This window comes from Acanthochromis polyacanthus, chromosome 6, assembly GCF_021347895.1.
Source record: "Acanthochromis polyacanthus isolate Apoly-LR-REF ecotype Palm Island chromosome 6, KAUST_Apoly_ChrSc, whole genome shotgun sequence".
In the NCBI taxonomy this organism is placed as follows: Eukaryota; Metazoa; Chordata; class Actinopteri; family Pomacentridae; genus Acanthochromis; species Acanthochromis polyacanthus.
In genome coordinates this window covers 17,124,849-17,141,886 of record NC_067118.1, presented here as the reverse complement: position 1 = coordinate 17,141,886, position 17,038 = coordinate 17,124,849, and the positions used below count along the sequence as shown (strand labels likewise).

Below are 17,038 nucleotides of genomic sequence, written 5' to 3'. Positions count from 1 at the left end.
CTAATTGCAGACGGAATCAAAATGTTTTATTTTAATTAAGAATGTAAGAATGCGTATAATGTAAAATTCTTCCTACTACTGTCATGCATTGATCAAATAGCATGTTACAAATAAATATGGGATGCAAACTCCCAAAAGTAATCAAATGATGACTTTAGTCCACAGGAAAGTCATTACTAGAGTGCCTGAAATGCCCTTTGGCTATTGGGTTTGAAGGCATGTTTGTACAAAACTGCCTCAAAGGGCCAGCTCAAATCTGAATATTCATGAACACACAGGAGTAACGATTATGGAAATAATGTAGACAATTGGAGGCACAAAGGTGAGCGAACTGACACGGCTGCGATCCAGACTGCTTCAGTACTGCGAGGGTGAGCTCTTTAAGCTAGCAAAGGTGGACTGGAGCCGACTTACACGCAGCAGCTGTATGACCCTCAATAAGTACACCAACCACACACATGCAGACACACACATTCAGAGCTGCATTGCAGGTACAAATGACCTCTAACATAATGTCTGTCTAACAGCCTTCACGCTTTAAAACACAGGCGATCCCAGCCAAATGTGACTGGATATGTATCCAAGAAGCCTTCCTGTGCTCTTAACAGGCCAGAGCTCAGTAATTTTTTCAAAACGTATTAGAAGTCTGCTGCTACTAGGCTTGTGAATGTTTTAATATGTTCTTATCATAATTAAAGGTGCAGCAAAACTGTCCCCATTACTCTGATACAAAAATAGTTGCAAATCAACTACCGGTATACAACAACAATGATAAATGTTAAAGGAAGCAGGATTTAAAGCCAGGCATTAGTGTTGGAATATTTTGAAGTTTGAAGAGTTTATGATTTATTTTAAGAGGATGGATTTTTTTTAAAGGTTACTTATGATTATACTTAGTATACTGTTAATATATCCTCCCCAATATGCAATTTGCTATCTGATGGTTTGTTTTAATGCTGTGCTGGGGAGTAGTAACAGCAAAAATGAAATGCAAATCAACACAAAAGTAAAAATAAATGAATAAATAAAAAGACTGATACTGAAAGTTACCGCTAAGTACTAGTTGCTGGGAGAATGAGGGATCCACATCAGTGCCATGGAGGTTTTTGCTGTAGAGCAGATTTCATAATGAAATAATCATTTTTTTCAGTAAATTTTTCCATCAGTGATTTACTCAAGTCATCCTTATCGCATGAACTGCGTAATTATTGGCTCTGCTTTGTTGTATAGTAATTAGCTTTTTGCTGCTAAGTAGGTTACGTCTTCTAATCTGGTCATATTTTATTAGCAATAAATGTCCCCTTGCCATGCTGTGCCCCTTCTGCTTCATTGTAGGAGTTTGCTCTTGGCAAAACAGAAACCAGCATCAGCTGCCTACATGTGCAGCTCCAGTAGAGGTGGTAACATTGACATGGACCTAACATTCATAGAAAGTTTGGTTGACATCAAAGTGAAGCCTCCATGGTGACATGCCAGCTTCCTGGGTGCTCACTAAGGCTGTCAGCTTCAATTTCACACGTCATAAAGCAGACTCAGCTACAGAGCAGAGGGCAACTCTACAGTGCAGCCCAGCCTTGTACTGCAGCATCAGCCGACAGCATGAAACACGGAAAGGTTCTAATAGCCTCACCTTACTGACTGTGGCCTTAATGCAGCCAAATAGTTATCTTGTCAACTTTCCCATTCAAGAAAACATTCTCTAATTTTGCCAGAATAGATTGCCTGAGAAGATGGTTCAGATCTGTGACCTTGAGAAAACTGAGCACTGATGTCCTATTGAGCTGTGAGGTGCTGATTGTGGCGTTTGTGATACTCTGGCAAGCCTTCTTGTCAGAATGGCTTGTTGACAGCTCTAAAACAGCTGCCTCGCTGTCTCCGTTTGTGCCAAGTTTTTTATTTGTACATGGTATTTAGTCTGCAGTGGTATTGTTGTGGATGCTCTGTCACAGTTTGTTCTAGTTCATGTATGTAATTAGACTTTACCAAGATACAGGTACGAAATGACACTTTCTAATGCTAAACCTTGTCCAAAAATAAAGATTATTAGGAATTACAAGACGTGAAATTTTTTTTTTTTTTTTGGATAACATCGATGTTCAGCAGCAGCCTGTCTTTTTTTTTTTTTTTTAAATGTTTGATGTGGTTACAAAGCTCTGGGCCAACTGTTACAGATATAACTTTTCTTAATTTAAGCTATGAGCCATGAGGAGTGCTGTGGGCTAATACGGTCTCATGTTGTTTGTCCTGGTGGCAGGTCCACAGAAAAGATCCTTGCCCGAGCACGGCAGCTTGTGGACGTGAAAAAAGAAGATGGCTTCTCCGCATTGCATCTGGCTGCTCTTAACAACCATAGAGATGTTGCTGAGATCCTCATTAAGGAGGTGAGCTAAGAAAAGAAGCAATCAGAATCCTTTCAAATGGTTTTCGTTTGCCTTTTCTTTACTTCTGTAGTATAGGATGCTAGCACCATTTTTTTGCATTTAATAAACATTTAATTAGCTTTCAATTTTCTGTTTCACTTTCTCAAAAGAGAAATATATTGTTTCCCTACATTCCCTACTACAGGGGCGCTGCGACATCAACATCCGCAACAACCGCAACCAGACACCGTTGCAGCTGGCTGTGACGCAGGGCCACACTGATCTGGTGCAGCTGCTGGTGGCTGAGGGGGCCGATGTCAACATGGAAGATGAGGATGGTGACACAGCCATGCATGTGGCTCTCCTCCGCCCACAGCTGGCCAACGTTGTGCTCAGCCCCTCCGTGGGAACCAGCAGCACTGAGGAAAGCAGTGAAGGATGTTCTTCCACATCGCTCTACTGCAGGGTGAGAGCTGTCAGCGAGGCTGATAGGGAGGTGGTGGGATGTTAAACTTGTCTCTTATTTTTCAGTTCAGATCAATTATTTTTACTTTTAAGGAGAAGCTATTAGTTAGATGAGATAGTATTGGCGTGTCAGTGCTGTTTTTATTATTTTACTATACTGCACAAAACTTGCAATGGATGTGACTTTCTACACTATTATTGCATTTTAAATAGTCATTTTTATTTATTTACTTCTTCTTTTTTGAGAGTTGTTACCTGGCATGATACCTCCTCCACTCATACTGGCAGGAGGCTGGGGTTAGAATAGGACTAAAGCTGTTTGGATTTCTGTTGAATTCTTGGAATTGTTGGGACTGAAAAGAGAGACAACTCAAATGACAAAAGACAGGATGAAATAATGGCTAAATAAAAACTAGCTAGAAGATAAATGAGGCCTGAAGAGAGATTTTAACAAAGACTGAAAAACATTCCAAGAGAAGTAAATATAGTAAATGGAAGCCCAAACATACTGTACTCTGAAGCTGGGCAGACAAATAGAGTCTTAAGTAGGTAAATACAGGCTCATAGTAAATATAGACTGACGAAGAACACGGTGAGGACTAAAGACGGAATGGTAAACAACACGTGAGGCAATGAATGTGAGGGTATTTGCTTATAGTCTTTAGAGTTCATTTAGGGTAAGGGAATTAACTGACTTTCTCAGGTAAACACCAGGATGAAAGGTAAGACCAGGTGAAAGGAGTGAGTGAGGTGTCACAGCTTTAAAGATAGTGTCTGCTGAGGACAAAGGACTTGAGTTTATTGTGTAAACGGTGCAAAAGATCAGGGTTAAGTAAGGAAGTCATAAGGTCAAAGTCCGCCCTAACGTGCTTTTTTTTCCACACTGACTGGCTCGGATAGTCTCAACGAGTGTCCCACAACATACTAGAGATGAGAAGTGAACAAAAACCTCCACATTACCTGGCGATCGCTCTTTGTTGTGGTCTGTATCCAAATCTCAGGACTAGAAAGCAAATCTCCTTCTGAAATCGCGCGGGAGCTCGCGCCAAAACACCGCGATTTCGGAACGAGATTTGCTTTCTAGCGTCCTGAGATTTGGATACAGACCACAACAAAGAGCGATCACCCGGTAATGTGGAGGTTTTCGTTCACTTCTCATCTCTAGTATGTTGTGGGACACTCATTTAGACTATCCGAGCCGGTCAGTGTGGAGAAAAAAGCATGTTAGGGTGGACTTTGACGTGGGGGTGGGCAAGTTGCCCCATACTTTTCGCTAGCTGAGCTGCTAGCTGAGCTGCTAAGCTGCCTGCCTGGCTAAATACTGAAGCTATGTCGAAAATTCATTTCTCCATCACTCACATGTATGAAATTACATATGGAAACAGACCCCAGGTTGAAAAAAAACGAAGTTCCCCTTTAATGTCAGACTGCTTTAAAAGAAAGTACTGACAAGAGACTGAAGTCCAATGAAGGGAGAGAGGACGTGCTGAAGAGCAGGGATGTGAAGATGGCCCACTTAGTGTAGCAATATAGATTTGGCAAAGATGGAGCTCTTGTTAGGATGTCTGTGATAAATTTAGGAGTATGGTGTAAACACGCCACGTCATTTTTCCCCAGAGGATGTCTTAATCATGGTGTTGAAAGCCTGGATAAGACTACACTCTGTTAATCCAAGGAATCTGAAAGAAGTCATGTGGTATTATTCATTCATTATGAGGCGGCATTGCTCAGTAGGTAGAGTGGCCGTCTCGCAACCAGAGGGTTGCGGTTCGATCCCCCGGCCCGTCGTGCTCATGTCGAGGTGTCCCTGAGCAAGACACCTAACCCCTAATTGCTCCAGGGGCGCTGTAACGCGGCTGACCCTGTGCTCTGACCCCCCCAGATGGGGGGATATGTGAAAATCAGAATTTCCCCTCGTGGGATTAATAAGGGATATAAAATAAATTAAAAAATATATAAAATTCTCAGAAGGGATAATGGAGAGCTTCAAAGACAGTTGTTCAAAGATATTTTCTCCCAACTGACCCACTTCATTCTTAGTACAGCCACGTATTTCTAATGTGACAGATATATATGTGAGCTCTGAAACATTCACCTTTATTCATTTAAACATGACTCTCAATAAATGCATTTAGGTCCTGTAATGAAAGGTCTGTGGAAACTTTGGAAAAATCAGAGTGAAATTAATGCTATTTATTGGATTTTGTCTGTGATAAATACCAATAAAACTACAGACTATTCATTTTGTAGTCTGTGTTCTATTAGCTACAATAGCAGCTAATAGAACAAGACAGTGTAAAACCATCTTGGCAGCAAGGCAAGATCAAACCAAAAAAACATATCAATACATTTTCTGCATCACTAGCTGAATGAGTGTAGGTTTTCGTGGCAACACAACACATACAGGTTACCTTCTGTACCTGCACAGCTTTATTTCATGGCATAACTGAAGGGGCGGTGCTTTTTACAGCCCATGTAAATCTCTAACCCTGAACTGAACCTTGTTCGGAGGAAGTTAATTGCAAAATGAGTTACCATGGAGATCTAGCGGGTTAAAAGAAATCCACTTTCGTGACATTGAAAACTCTGGCTTTAAAAGCTCAACAGACGTGACGGACCCATTAATCTAGCTTTGCATTACACCGCTGAGGTGAATGTAGTCCAGCATTTCACTCTTGTTTTATCACTGTTTTTGTTTTTCACCTGCTGTTGTGATCTGCTTCACTTCGTTCACCAGGTAGTTGCCACTTTTTCTATTATAGCATTTTATCAGAGCTGACAATATCTTCCTCCTGGTGCTGAACAATGCTGAAGAGCACAGAGTAAAACTATGAAACAAGTCAAACTGCAAGTCAACCCAAACAATGATCTCAAAGACTGAATGTCTTCCAGCTCTGTAGAGCTGGGAGGAACTCTAGAGATTGACAGTGGGTTCATCCCAACAAGTGGCACCTCTAACATTGTCATCTACCTCATTATCAGTCAAAGAACATACTGACTGAAGCAGCTTTAAACACCCACTGAAGGAGTTGCTCACCTGGTGTTAATGCTGTAATTGTACCCTCCTGGTGATGAGGTTTAAAATGTTACTGTCACAATGTGTCATTGAATGTCCTTTTTGCTCTTCAGAGAGCCTTTACACTGCAAGTACTACTTTTAATATTTCTTATTAAGAGACCTTGATTCATTTCCTTGTGCAGCACTTTTTTTTTCCACATTTTTTTTTTTTTACAAGCCCTTCAAAAACTGTTCCATCACCTGGTGTTGATATCATTGCACCAATGAAGAACGTTCTTTCTAGTCTACATGACCGCAAACACTGCAGCTCCGCTCAGCGTCCTGGACACCTGCCAAGACACAGACACAGCTACAAACACACGCACACACACACGTCTGGTTCTTATATCCCCGTGGGACTTACCATTGACTCCCATTCATACCTAACCCCAACCCTTACCCTAACCTTAACCTTAACCAAAACAATGCCTAACCCTAAAGAAACGTTTTTGCACTTTTACTTTTTTCAGTAACAACAACATGGCCAAGAAAACACTGTTTCCCCCCGTGGGGACCTCATTTTTTGGTCCCCACAGTGACACGAGTCCCCACCTAGATAGTGTGGAGTCAGGTCAAAGTCCCCACCAAGTCCCCACCGGTATAGATAAACACGCACACACACACACGCACACACGTGCGCGCACACACAGACACACAGCCATGAAGGTGGCTAGACTTAAGTGCTCAGGGCTGTTTTGGTCACTGTCAGCAGATGAGTTATTCAGGGAGTTCCTCCGTGCTGATTAGATGTGGCTTGATGTATCAGCCTTAGCTGGATTGTACTGGATTTACTTCAATTACCTTTGCGTTGCTCAAATTCAACCATGTCCTTCACTCAGTCTGTAAAGCATTCTTAGCTTCCACCACTTGAATGTTATTGAGAATATGTTGGTAGATTAGCTAAAGAACCATGTTTGTTTGAACTAAGATTACTCCTGTGTTCTTCCATGTTCTTATGTTTACTCACAGCTGAACTCTTCGGGTCTTCTGGGGAGTACAGAACTGAATGTTGGCACAGCTATTGCCTGTTTTCTAGCACACGAAGGGGCTGATATCAACTACGCCAACCACAAGGGCAAGAGTCCTCTGGACTTGGTGGCAGACAGCACCATGCTGCAGCTCATCAAAGGCTTTTCAGAGAAGCACAGGTAGTAGTCCATGAAAATAGGCTTAAAATTTATAAAGCCGTTGGACAAAATTGTTAGGCCTATTACACTAATGAACCAAAAAGAAAACATGTAAAGCCATGCTTACAGGGTGGGGAAGCAAAATTGTCCTGTCGGGTAGAAACAACTATAAATGGGTATAACTTTTTTATTCTTTGGAATTTTGAACTGATTTCTTGAAGAACACAAATTTAAAGCTTTCAGAAACATGTTATTCAATATGTCCTCCATCAGCCATGATGAAGCCTCGATACAGCCTCTGAAAGAGGCACAGGCCCTCCTGATATCCTCCTTGGGGTAGGCCTCCCATTCCCTGGAGAATGCAGCCTTCAGTAAATCCATATTGGCATGAGGAGTGGCATTAGTCCTCAACTCAAGGCGCCCCATCAGAAAAAATCCAGGGGGTTTAGATCAGGTGAGCTCGGGGGCCAACTGCCTTGGCCAGAAGTTTGCCATATTCTACTCACAGAACTTTTGGACCTTGATTGATGTGTGGCAGGAGCCCCATTTTGCTGCCACACATAGTTGTTGTCAGGGTAGGTGGCCTTCAGCCAGGGCAAAACGGTGTATCTCAGAACTTTGTAGTACACATCAGCCCCAATTTCTGATCTGGCTTGAAAAAGTAGGGGGGCATCTTATTGCCATCTGAGCCAAGACTCCCAGGACCATCTGGGAGATCTCTTGGTGCCCCAAACTGGATTGTCTGGCATGCTGGATGCGGCGAATGGTCCTCTCACTGATGCCAACAATCTTGGAATGTCCTTCTGAGGGATTTGAGCATCCAGGAGATCACAAACCCTATTGCGTTTTGCTTGTTGCTTGCTCACTTCACAATGCACCAAGGTCTGACAAATATTAAAAAGATTGGTTAAAGGTAAGGAACTTTGATTTTTAATTATTGTTGTGATACCCTCACTGTTTGGGCAGGACATTCAAATTTGTCAATAGGACATTTTTGCTTCCCCACCCTTTACACTGTTTTGTTTAAAGTCCCAGTGCCTTTGTGTAAATGAACTGAGAGTTAGAAGATGAACAGAAATCATTTGTTAAGGATAAAGTGTTGGTGTGTGTGTGTGTGAGGCGTATCAGATTTTGGTATTGTGTGTTTGTCTTGTCAGGTTGCAGCGTCTGCAGGCCATCACATGCGGTCAGGGCCTGAGCAGCGCCAACCTGCGGCGGGTCCACACGACGCCTAACACCATGACCAACCTGGTTCTTCCCACACCGCCTGGGCCCAGCGAATGCCTCATCTGCTCCGAACTGGCTCTGCTGGTTCTCTTCTGCCCCTGCCAACACAGTGTGGCCTGTGAAGGTAGGTGGAGATGAGGTTGTGATTGCTTGAAGGGAGGGTGGAGTTATGGAGCTGTTGGCAGCAAAGGACCCCACTGTTAGGCTGATGTTTGCCCTGTAAGAAAATCTGATCTGTGCAAAAGAACAGCTTGTAAAGAAAGTGTAAATACGGACTGTTCAGATGCACGCAATGGTTTAGGGTGTCTGCCGGCCATATTTCATAAACCATGAAATATTTATTTTAAAATTAGTTTAAGGTAGCTTAGCCTTGCTCAATAAAACCATATAAATGTTTAAACTTTTTGTCACTATGCTATACATGATTTAATTAGTTTACATCTACACAGTTAAACTGTTGGATTAATATTCTGGAACATCCCGGAAGATTGGACCAAACAAAATGCTTTGAGTCATGTTTGAAGTGATGTCAATCAGTTTGTGTGAAGCACTTTTTCAGAGGTCGAAGATATATTTCAGATTACGTCTCATACTGGCAGTTTGACTTTACAGTTCATCAGTTGAAAGCTTTTCCATTTGAGGTTGCCAATTATGTGGAAATTCCAGATAAAAGAGTTGATGTGAACCCTCTGAACAAGCTGTTTTTGGGTGCTGTTTGCTCATGTCACATTTTCAATTCGGTTCAATTTATTTATACAACCCAAATTCACAACATGTCATCTCACAGCGCTTAGCATACTAAGAAACAGACCATATGAATTATAAAAACTGTAATATCAAGTCCTGTACCTCTCCGATAACAGCACAACCATGGATCGAAGCAGAGGGAAGTTGTCATATGTATAGTTTGACCCAGATAATAAATATGCTATAAATGGAAAAACAAAAAAGCTTTCTTTGAAAATGACTTGTAATTGACATGTAGTCACTTTTTCCAAGTGTCCACAGATGTTACCAGTACTCCAAAAAATAAGTCTAGTCCATCTCTCAGTCCCTCAGTCATGTGACTGTTGGTCACAGCAGATATTTTTGTTTTTTATAGTTTTATTTTTGGAAATTTTTAAATGGAAATGTATAATGAAGTGATTTTGATGAAATATTACAATTTTAAACTTATGATTGGTTAAGTTTTCTGACAGAATGACACATCACCGATGACTCAAACACTATTGAACATCAGACAAGCTTACTGTCTATAAAATCTCTTGCTGTGATAAAGGGCTAAATTCTGGTGATGTTTTAACATAACATGCCAGCTGGCAGGACTTTGGGTTCAGGAAGTAAATTGGTCAGTTACATGAAATTTGTTCTGTAGGTATATATTTTTTTGCATATTTGTTTTGTCCTTGTATATCTTAGCTAACGTGATCTGATCTTGTCTGAACAGAATGTGCCCATCGCATGAAGAAATGCATCAAATGCCAGGTCACAATCACCAAGAAAATTAGGCAAGGTAAGAAGAATTCTCTTATTCCTGTTGTCTGGCATGTATTAATATAAAAAGGATATATTTTTATAGACTCGCCTTCCTGTACAGTTCTCTTTTATCGCTATGTTCTATCTGTCAAAGCACTTTGTGAATGATCTTCTGAAAGGTGCTAGACAAATATAGTTATTTTATATAATGGCATATTTTCAGACAAAACACAACAGGAAATAAAAACACTACTTCTCTCTATATATTCCTGTTGGAGCCATGAGGTTTCTTGTGTGCTGCTTTTATTCAGTGATAAGATAGGCATGAAAGTGATTCAAGCTTTTATGTTCTGGTTTGTTTGTTTGTTTTTAAATGGAGAAAATGGTTTTGTTTTTATTATTTGCATGTACTGTTTTAATTGTTTACTGTATGCATCTTTTTAAGCCGTTTTTAAAACAAGAAATGTGTCCCACAATTTAATCAATTGTTCCTTTCCGACAGATAAGTCCCGTTAAGTGTGAAGTGGTCGATTTGTAGTTGGATCGCTATCATGTGATCATCAACAGGCAGCTGACGTAGCGTTCACTTGTTGTCGTAGTTACAGTGACACTGTGCTGCTATCTTGCAATGATACAGGAATAATAAACAAATCCATGAATCCAGACGATAAGCCGCTTCACTGCCAAAATCTAATCAGGTGGTCCTTGTGTCATTTTTGACCTTCCCTGACAATTTCGTCCAAATCCGTTATTCTATTTTTGAGTACCGTAATGTTGTGCACAGATGGATTCACGTACGCTGATCATCACATAACTCCGTCGATTTGCTTAGCAGAGTAATTATGATTTCAGTCTGCTGTTGCCTTAATGTTTATTTTTGTGAAATAGTCAGAAATCTTGACTCAAGCTATACCCATATTCAGCTGCTCTAGTGTACAACCTTATCATCTTATCAGCACAGTGAAACAGCAGTGCAGTCTCATGTTGCACGAGGTTGCACAGCTTGCATAAAACTGACTTGACTAAAACTGAGTTGTGCTGATGACCTCTCTCCGCAGACCAGACGGAGGTGGACTGCAGCCCTGGCACTGAGAACTCAGAACAGCACAACCTGCTGGAGCAGCTGCAGTCTCGCTACCGCCAGATGGAGGAGCGAATCACCTGCCCCATCTGCATCGACAACCACATCAAGCTGGTCTTCCAGTGTGGACACGCCTCCTGCATCGACTGCAGCGCAGCACTGAAGACCTGCCCCATCTGCCGGCAGACCATCCGCGAGCGGATCCAGCTATTTGTCTGAGCTCCTCTCAGCTCTAAACCACCCAAAGAGAATAGTGGAGGGTGCTGATGAGATCTCGGCGTGGGCACAGGAGGGGAGCAGCTGTTCTGTTGGACAACCCCAGTGACCTATATCAGGCTGTCACATTGTCTTACACCCACCGCCCGTGATTGAATAGTCACTCAGTCCATAGGTTGCTTTACTAGAACATGCTGTGTTACATCGCTGAGAGTTCACTGTTTGTTACATTTTAGGTAGTTTCCCTCTCAAGCAGTGCAGGCAGGAACATGTCTGTCACCTTAATTTTATTATCAGCACCAGAACTGACGCTTAGCTGAACCTGACAGTAATCAGATGAGGCTAAGTTGTGGGGTGATGCAACCACTTTGAGTACTCTAATTGGTAAGCTGGGAGGAAAAGTTCCCCACCTCCACTCTCCCACATAACCTCCACCTCTTGTAATCTGTCCTATCTTTGCTGCTTTAAGTGGATGTCTGTTACCCATCATCCTCTCTGGCTTTCTGGCCTCTTCTGTTTACAAGGCTGCACAGAAATCAGTTCTCTTCTTCTTGCTCTTCAGCCTGTGCTGTGAATTATGTTTGCTCTCATTTGTATCAATCTCTTAATAAACAGTGTTAGTCTTTGCAGAGGGAGTTGGTATAACTAAAGGCTCTCTATATAGTCCCCAACCACCTGTCTGTATGCAAGGGGAAATACACACTATATATGCATGAAGATATGCATATTGTAAAGCTGAAAACGACTGTGTTGTCATGGGTGATTTGTTGTTGTTGTTTTATTTCTCTCTGGTTACATTTGTGGTTTTTGATGTACCTCCGAGTACAGCTTTTTATTTATGTGTGAAAGGTGAAACTTATTAATGTCTTTTTTAATTTGGTGTTTGCTTGGCAAAAAAATACTTTGTTTCTACTGACGTTCACCCCAAGCCTATGTCCTCTACTCAGGGTATCAAATCATTGAAAGCACTTGGGATATCCATAAAGGGTTAAAGAGCCCCCAGACATGCACACACCATTATAGAGCAACAAATAGTTTTATTGGAGGGTCACTGAAAGAAAAGGTTAATAATAACCAGTCATAAATTTGCAATGGAAATGCTCATTTCACTTATTGACCTTCAAAATTTCCTTCTCATTAGTGAAATGAATGTTTGCAGAGGAGATTCTGCCAAAAAAAAAAAAGTCATTAGCTTCCAAAACACACAAAGTTCTCAAAGCCTCCCAGAAGCACCAGAAGGCTTTATTTCTGTGTTTCATTTTTTAACCGATAAAATTACTTTGGTCCACCTGTTTTTGTTTTTAATCTGACTGGTGTAAAAACCCCAATGAGCTGCATATTCACAATTCAAAAGTGGATATTATGTTGTGTTACCTACCCACCAGCTGTATTGTAAGATATAGAATTCAGAAAGGCAAAAACATGACATCGCTGTGTTGCGTCTGTAGTTCCACATCTGCTGTCCTAGTCTAGTCATTTCAGAAGAAACTCCTCCCTTTCTCCTCTGGAGTTCTGGATTGTACATCATCTTCATTCTTTCTTATGTTTTGGTGTGTTTTCTTGAAGGGCTTATGCATATGAAAAAAATCGTATCTATTTTATTCTTAATTTAATTTTTATTTTCTATACTAAACTTCCAGAGACAGAAGTTTTGTTTTTTTTTGTCTTCATTAGATCCCAAAGTTTGGGAGAGCCAATGTTAAAGATGTACATTTGAATGTTGAATGTTGGGGGGGAATGTATCCTGTCTCCCTCTGCCTTTTTTTAAGTGTAAAGAAAAAAAGATGTAAGTGAAGGAGCTGGAGAAACTCACCGCGAGGTTTACTTCAAGGAAAGAACTTTTTCGTCAGTGCCAAATCGCATGAGGCTGTGCATGGGCATGCACGCCCAAAATTACCTAGACGCACTATGCTAAACCCCTCCAAGCTCAAGTGAGGGTTCAGTTATTCCAGCAGTGTGAAGTAAACTAAAAGCAAACTTTGTGTTTTGTTTAGTTCAGAATCAGAAGTATTATCTCGGCACACTCAGTTACTGGTATTAGCAATTGAGCTACTGGTGTTAACTGTCTAACTTTAGCAGTAGCGTTTTGAAACTCCTCATATTCTCAATGAAAGGTGGTTACACACTTCCAAAAATATTGTCAGTCCCATATGGTTTGGAGCTTTTTACAGGTGTATATATGTATATATACATACATATATATGCATAGTGAGACATTATCAACCAAGGGACAAGTTTCTTACTGACATTTCAGCATTTTAAGGCTTGTCCACTGGTGTTCTCAGTGGACGCCTTCACAGGCAAAGGCAATAATATTTTAGAAAAATGGGGAGCTGTTTTAGTTTAGTTTTTTGTTTTTTTTTCTACCCCATTAAGGAGGTGACTGTGAGGGTGGGAAGCAATTTATGTATAAAAATACTACTAAAGCAGAAAATGTTACTATTGGTGTTTGTACAGTTAAGCTCTTGGAGTTCTGATGATGTTGGCCTTACTGTCCATTCCTCCTCTGTTGATGTTTTTTCAGTTGTATTCTGTACAAAAATATTTTGCAATAAATATGGAACTGTTTTCTAAGGACTAGGTGGAGCTATGTTGTGCTTTAATAATTTTTTTCTCACAATGTTCTGAGGTTGTTTTAAAAATTCGCTCAAGAAATGTCTGTGTAAATATTTTTCACATGAGAAATGATTTTTGACTTTTTTACTAAAAAAATCACAAGTCAGCATACTCATAGCGAGCTAAAGTTTGCTAACCTAGCCAACATTATGTGTTAGCTAACGTTAGCTGCTAAAGGCTGCTGGTCATGGATGCATGCCTATGAGGTACTGTTTTTTTGTGTGCTTTTATGAACTTCAGTGTACAACAGAAGCAAATACAACCCTGTACAATATGACTTAAATATCAAATTATTCAAGTTTTTAACACCTTACAATAATGACATTACTTCAAAGTTGAACAGCAGAGCATTAGTTACTGTATCAAAATACAGGGACCACAGTAGGAACTGTGCAACTGAAGTCAGCACATCTTTTGTTAATGATGTTCAAGTCTTTCTTTTCAATACTACATATGTTCACCTTTATTTTTTATGACCGAGTCATTCCCCATCAGCATGGAAGATAAGCCATTTCTGCAGAGATATTCTGTTGTTCTTCTGCAGAGACTATTTTTTCAGCTGCTCCTTGCTGGAGGGGTTGTGCTGTTCAAGCTTTATCTTTAAAATACCCCAAAGGTGTTCTATTGGATTCAAGTCATGCAACATATTTGGTCAGGTCATAGTTTCCACTTCACTCATTCTTGTCTGAGCCAAACAAATTTATCTTGATCATCATCTGACCAAATGTGCTCTCAGCATTCATAAGGCTTCTTTTCATGTTTTTTCATGCTCAGTCTTGTAGTTTTGTCGTGAATAGCAGGCAGATGTTTGGCTTGAAAAGGATCTATAGAGGTTGATGTTGAATTGTCCTCACTGTCTGGGCTGTCACAGAAAATCTAATTTCCACTGATTACCCCTATGCCAAATGTGAAGAACAAGTACCACTCTGTCCATAGCATCGTATTAGGAGGACGACCATGCAGCTCTGATTAGTGGGACTATGGCTGCTTCTATACCTCTTGCTTACTGCTGCGATTGTCCTTTGACTGACATTTATTTCATTGCAAGCTGGTCTTATTGTACCCTTTTCAGTACTTTTGAAGTCCCCACAATCATATTTTTCAGTTCCTCTGTGAATTCTTTTACATGTGATAGAACCTACAGGTCACAGGTGTTTATAGATTAATCATGTTCATGCAGTTAGGCCGACTGAAAATCACAGATGTATTGAGTTTAATTTTAGTGATCACAGGATTTCTAAGTTCTGTGTCAGTAATCACAGGTCTATTCAAAGTTTCTACTTTGGGGCCTGCATTTTCAGTGTAGTCTTTCTAAGGTATGTGGTTTTGATTGTTCATAAGAGGAAATACTTGACTTTGAAATAATGCACTGACAGAAAGGTGATACAATTTTAAATCATTTGATATTTAAGTTCTGTTGCACAGGGGTGGACTCACTTCTGTTCTAAACCCATAATTAAGTCTAATAATTAATATAATGATTATTACAGCTAGGTGTTGACATAATTCAAACTCTTTTAGTCTTCCTTTTTTCTCCCTGCAGTTTAGGGAAAAAAAGATTAATGGAGAGCACTGACAGCTGGATCTAAATCATTTTAAATGTTTGAAGATTTTGTTCAATGTTAGACATTTCTTGACCTGACCTCACAGATGCATACCCCACTTGAAACCCTTCTCAGTTCCAGCAAACAGCAGGTGAGCAGGTTGGGTTTGCTGTAGCCTGTTTAGTTCCGCTGTATCTGAGCAGCATCTTCAGTTAAACGCTACCGTGTGCTGCATCTTAGTCCTAATTGTCTTATGGTTCAGATGTCACTGGCACATGACACAGCACTTTAGCAGTGACATCCTCTCTGAAGACTGGATGACAGCTCTGAACTCTGGGACAACACAGGAAGCCATAATGTTCTATTTATTTTTTTAATCTGATCATCAGAAAGCTAAAAAAAAAAATCTTGATATTAAAAAATGTGGAAGGCTCTGATAATATGTTACAATATGTGGAGTTTTGTCGATGTAGTTTTAGCTCATCTAAAACATAACATTCGGTGTAACGTCATATTTTGGTCAAACTATTAGCATGTATATCTGTTACAGGCTAATAGGCTGAACAGGTTAAGCTGCAGACACATACATAGATCTAAATATACACTACCTTTCCAAAGTTTGAGGTCACCCAGACAATTTCGTGTTTTCCATGAAAACTCACACTTTTATTCACGTGCTAACATAATTGCAGAAGGGTTTTCTAATCATCAATTAGCCTTTCAACACCATCAGCTAACACAATGTAGCATTAGAACACAGGAGTGATGGTTGCTGGAAATGTTCCTCTGTACCCCTATGTAGATATACACTTTGGATCTGTTTTCACCTGATATTCAACATTTGCAGCTCGGTGTTAGTATGATTTTGTCCATCCCTTGTGAGTTCTATTAGCTGTGCTGCTGTGGACAGGACAGGGTGAGAGCACCATCTAGTGGCACATGCAGCTTCCTCCTTTTGCTACACTGATTATTAGACCTACAAACCGCTTTCTGTCACAATACACAGATGGAGCTCATCGCTTTGGATAAAACACACACAAACACAGACCCACACAGTGTGATTGATACCTATTTCATTTTCTTCAGCGGACTGCACGTGGAGCTGGAAGTCAGATGTAAATGATAATTGCCTCTTTGTTTACAGAGCTGCCCTCTTACCCCCATGTGAGCTGAGGCTGCCTCTTCCTGTCAAACCTTGTTTTTCCTCAGTACTCTCCCTGTATCTAGGTATCAGCATTTACCTTCTCTCATGTCCAACACATTTACATGAACACTGTGTTAAATAGTTTTTTGTTTTTTTTTCAGTTTGTGCCTCTTATTTTCCAATATTGGATATTTTCTGTTCCAGTGGAAAGTCATTGTGTGGTGAACTCCAGCAGGAAAGCTGAGCCACAAAGGAAGCACAGAACCGCCCTGTTATGATGGTAGTGATTCGGGTGGCTTGAAGCAGGATCCCCTGGCTGACACGTCTCACACTGCCTCAGATTCCAGCCTCAGGTTGTCAGCAGGTTTTACTGGTTCGCACGCACTATGTTTACACCATTGCCTAATTACTGTGGGAAAAAAAAAACTGGTTAAGCGGCAGTAAGTTTGCACGTGAATGCTGCTTGTTGACGTCTGGGAGACATGCACTACCCAGATAATTCATGTTTTCCATGAAAACTCACACTTTTATTCATGTGCTAACATAATTGCACAAGGGTTTTCTAATCATCAATTAGCCTTTCAACACCATTAGCTAACACATTGGAGCATTAGAACACAGGAGTGGAAATGTTCCTCTGTAAACCTATGTAGATATTCCATTAAAGATCATCCAGCTAAAAAAGTCATTTACCACATTAGGAATGTCTAGACTGTATTTCTGAT

The 17,038-nt window shown here is 40.5% G+C and overlaps 1 protein-coding gene across 3 annotated transcripts in view; it reads left to right on the top strand.

Moving 5' to 3' along the window:
- The window catches only part of mib2 (MIB E3 ubiquitin protein ligase 2), a 52,585-nt gene extending 38,999 nt beyond the window's left edge, over positions 1 to 13,586 (top strand). For all 3 annotated transcript variants that reach the window (XM_051949329.1, XM_051949330.1, XM_022215280.2), the window contains exons 14-19: positions 2,255 to 2,381; positions 2,566 to 2,826; positions 6,852 to 7,030; positions 8,167 to 8,360; positions 9,684 to 9,749; positions 10,771 to 13,586. In XM_051949329.1, the coding sequence (XP_051805289.1) occupies positions 2,255 to 2,381; positions 2,566 to 2,826; positions 6,852 to 7,030; positions 8,167 to 8,360; positions 9,684 to 9,749; positions 10,771 to 11,012 (1,069 nt within the window). In that variant the 3' untranslated portion in view covers positions 11,013 to 13,586. The remainder of the gene's footprint in view (positions 1 to 2,254; positions 2,382 to 2,565; positions 2,827 to 6,851; positions 7,031 to 8,166; positions 8,361 to 9,683; positions 9,750 to 10,770) is intronic.
- The last annotated feature ends 3,452 nt before the right edge of the window (positions 13,587 to 17,038 follow it).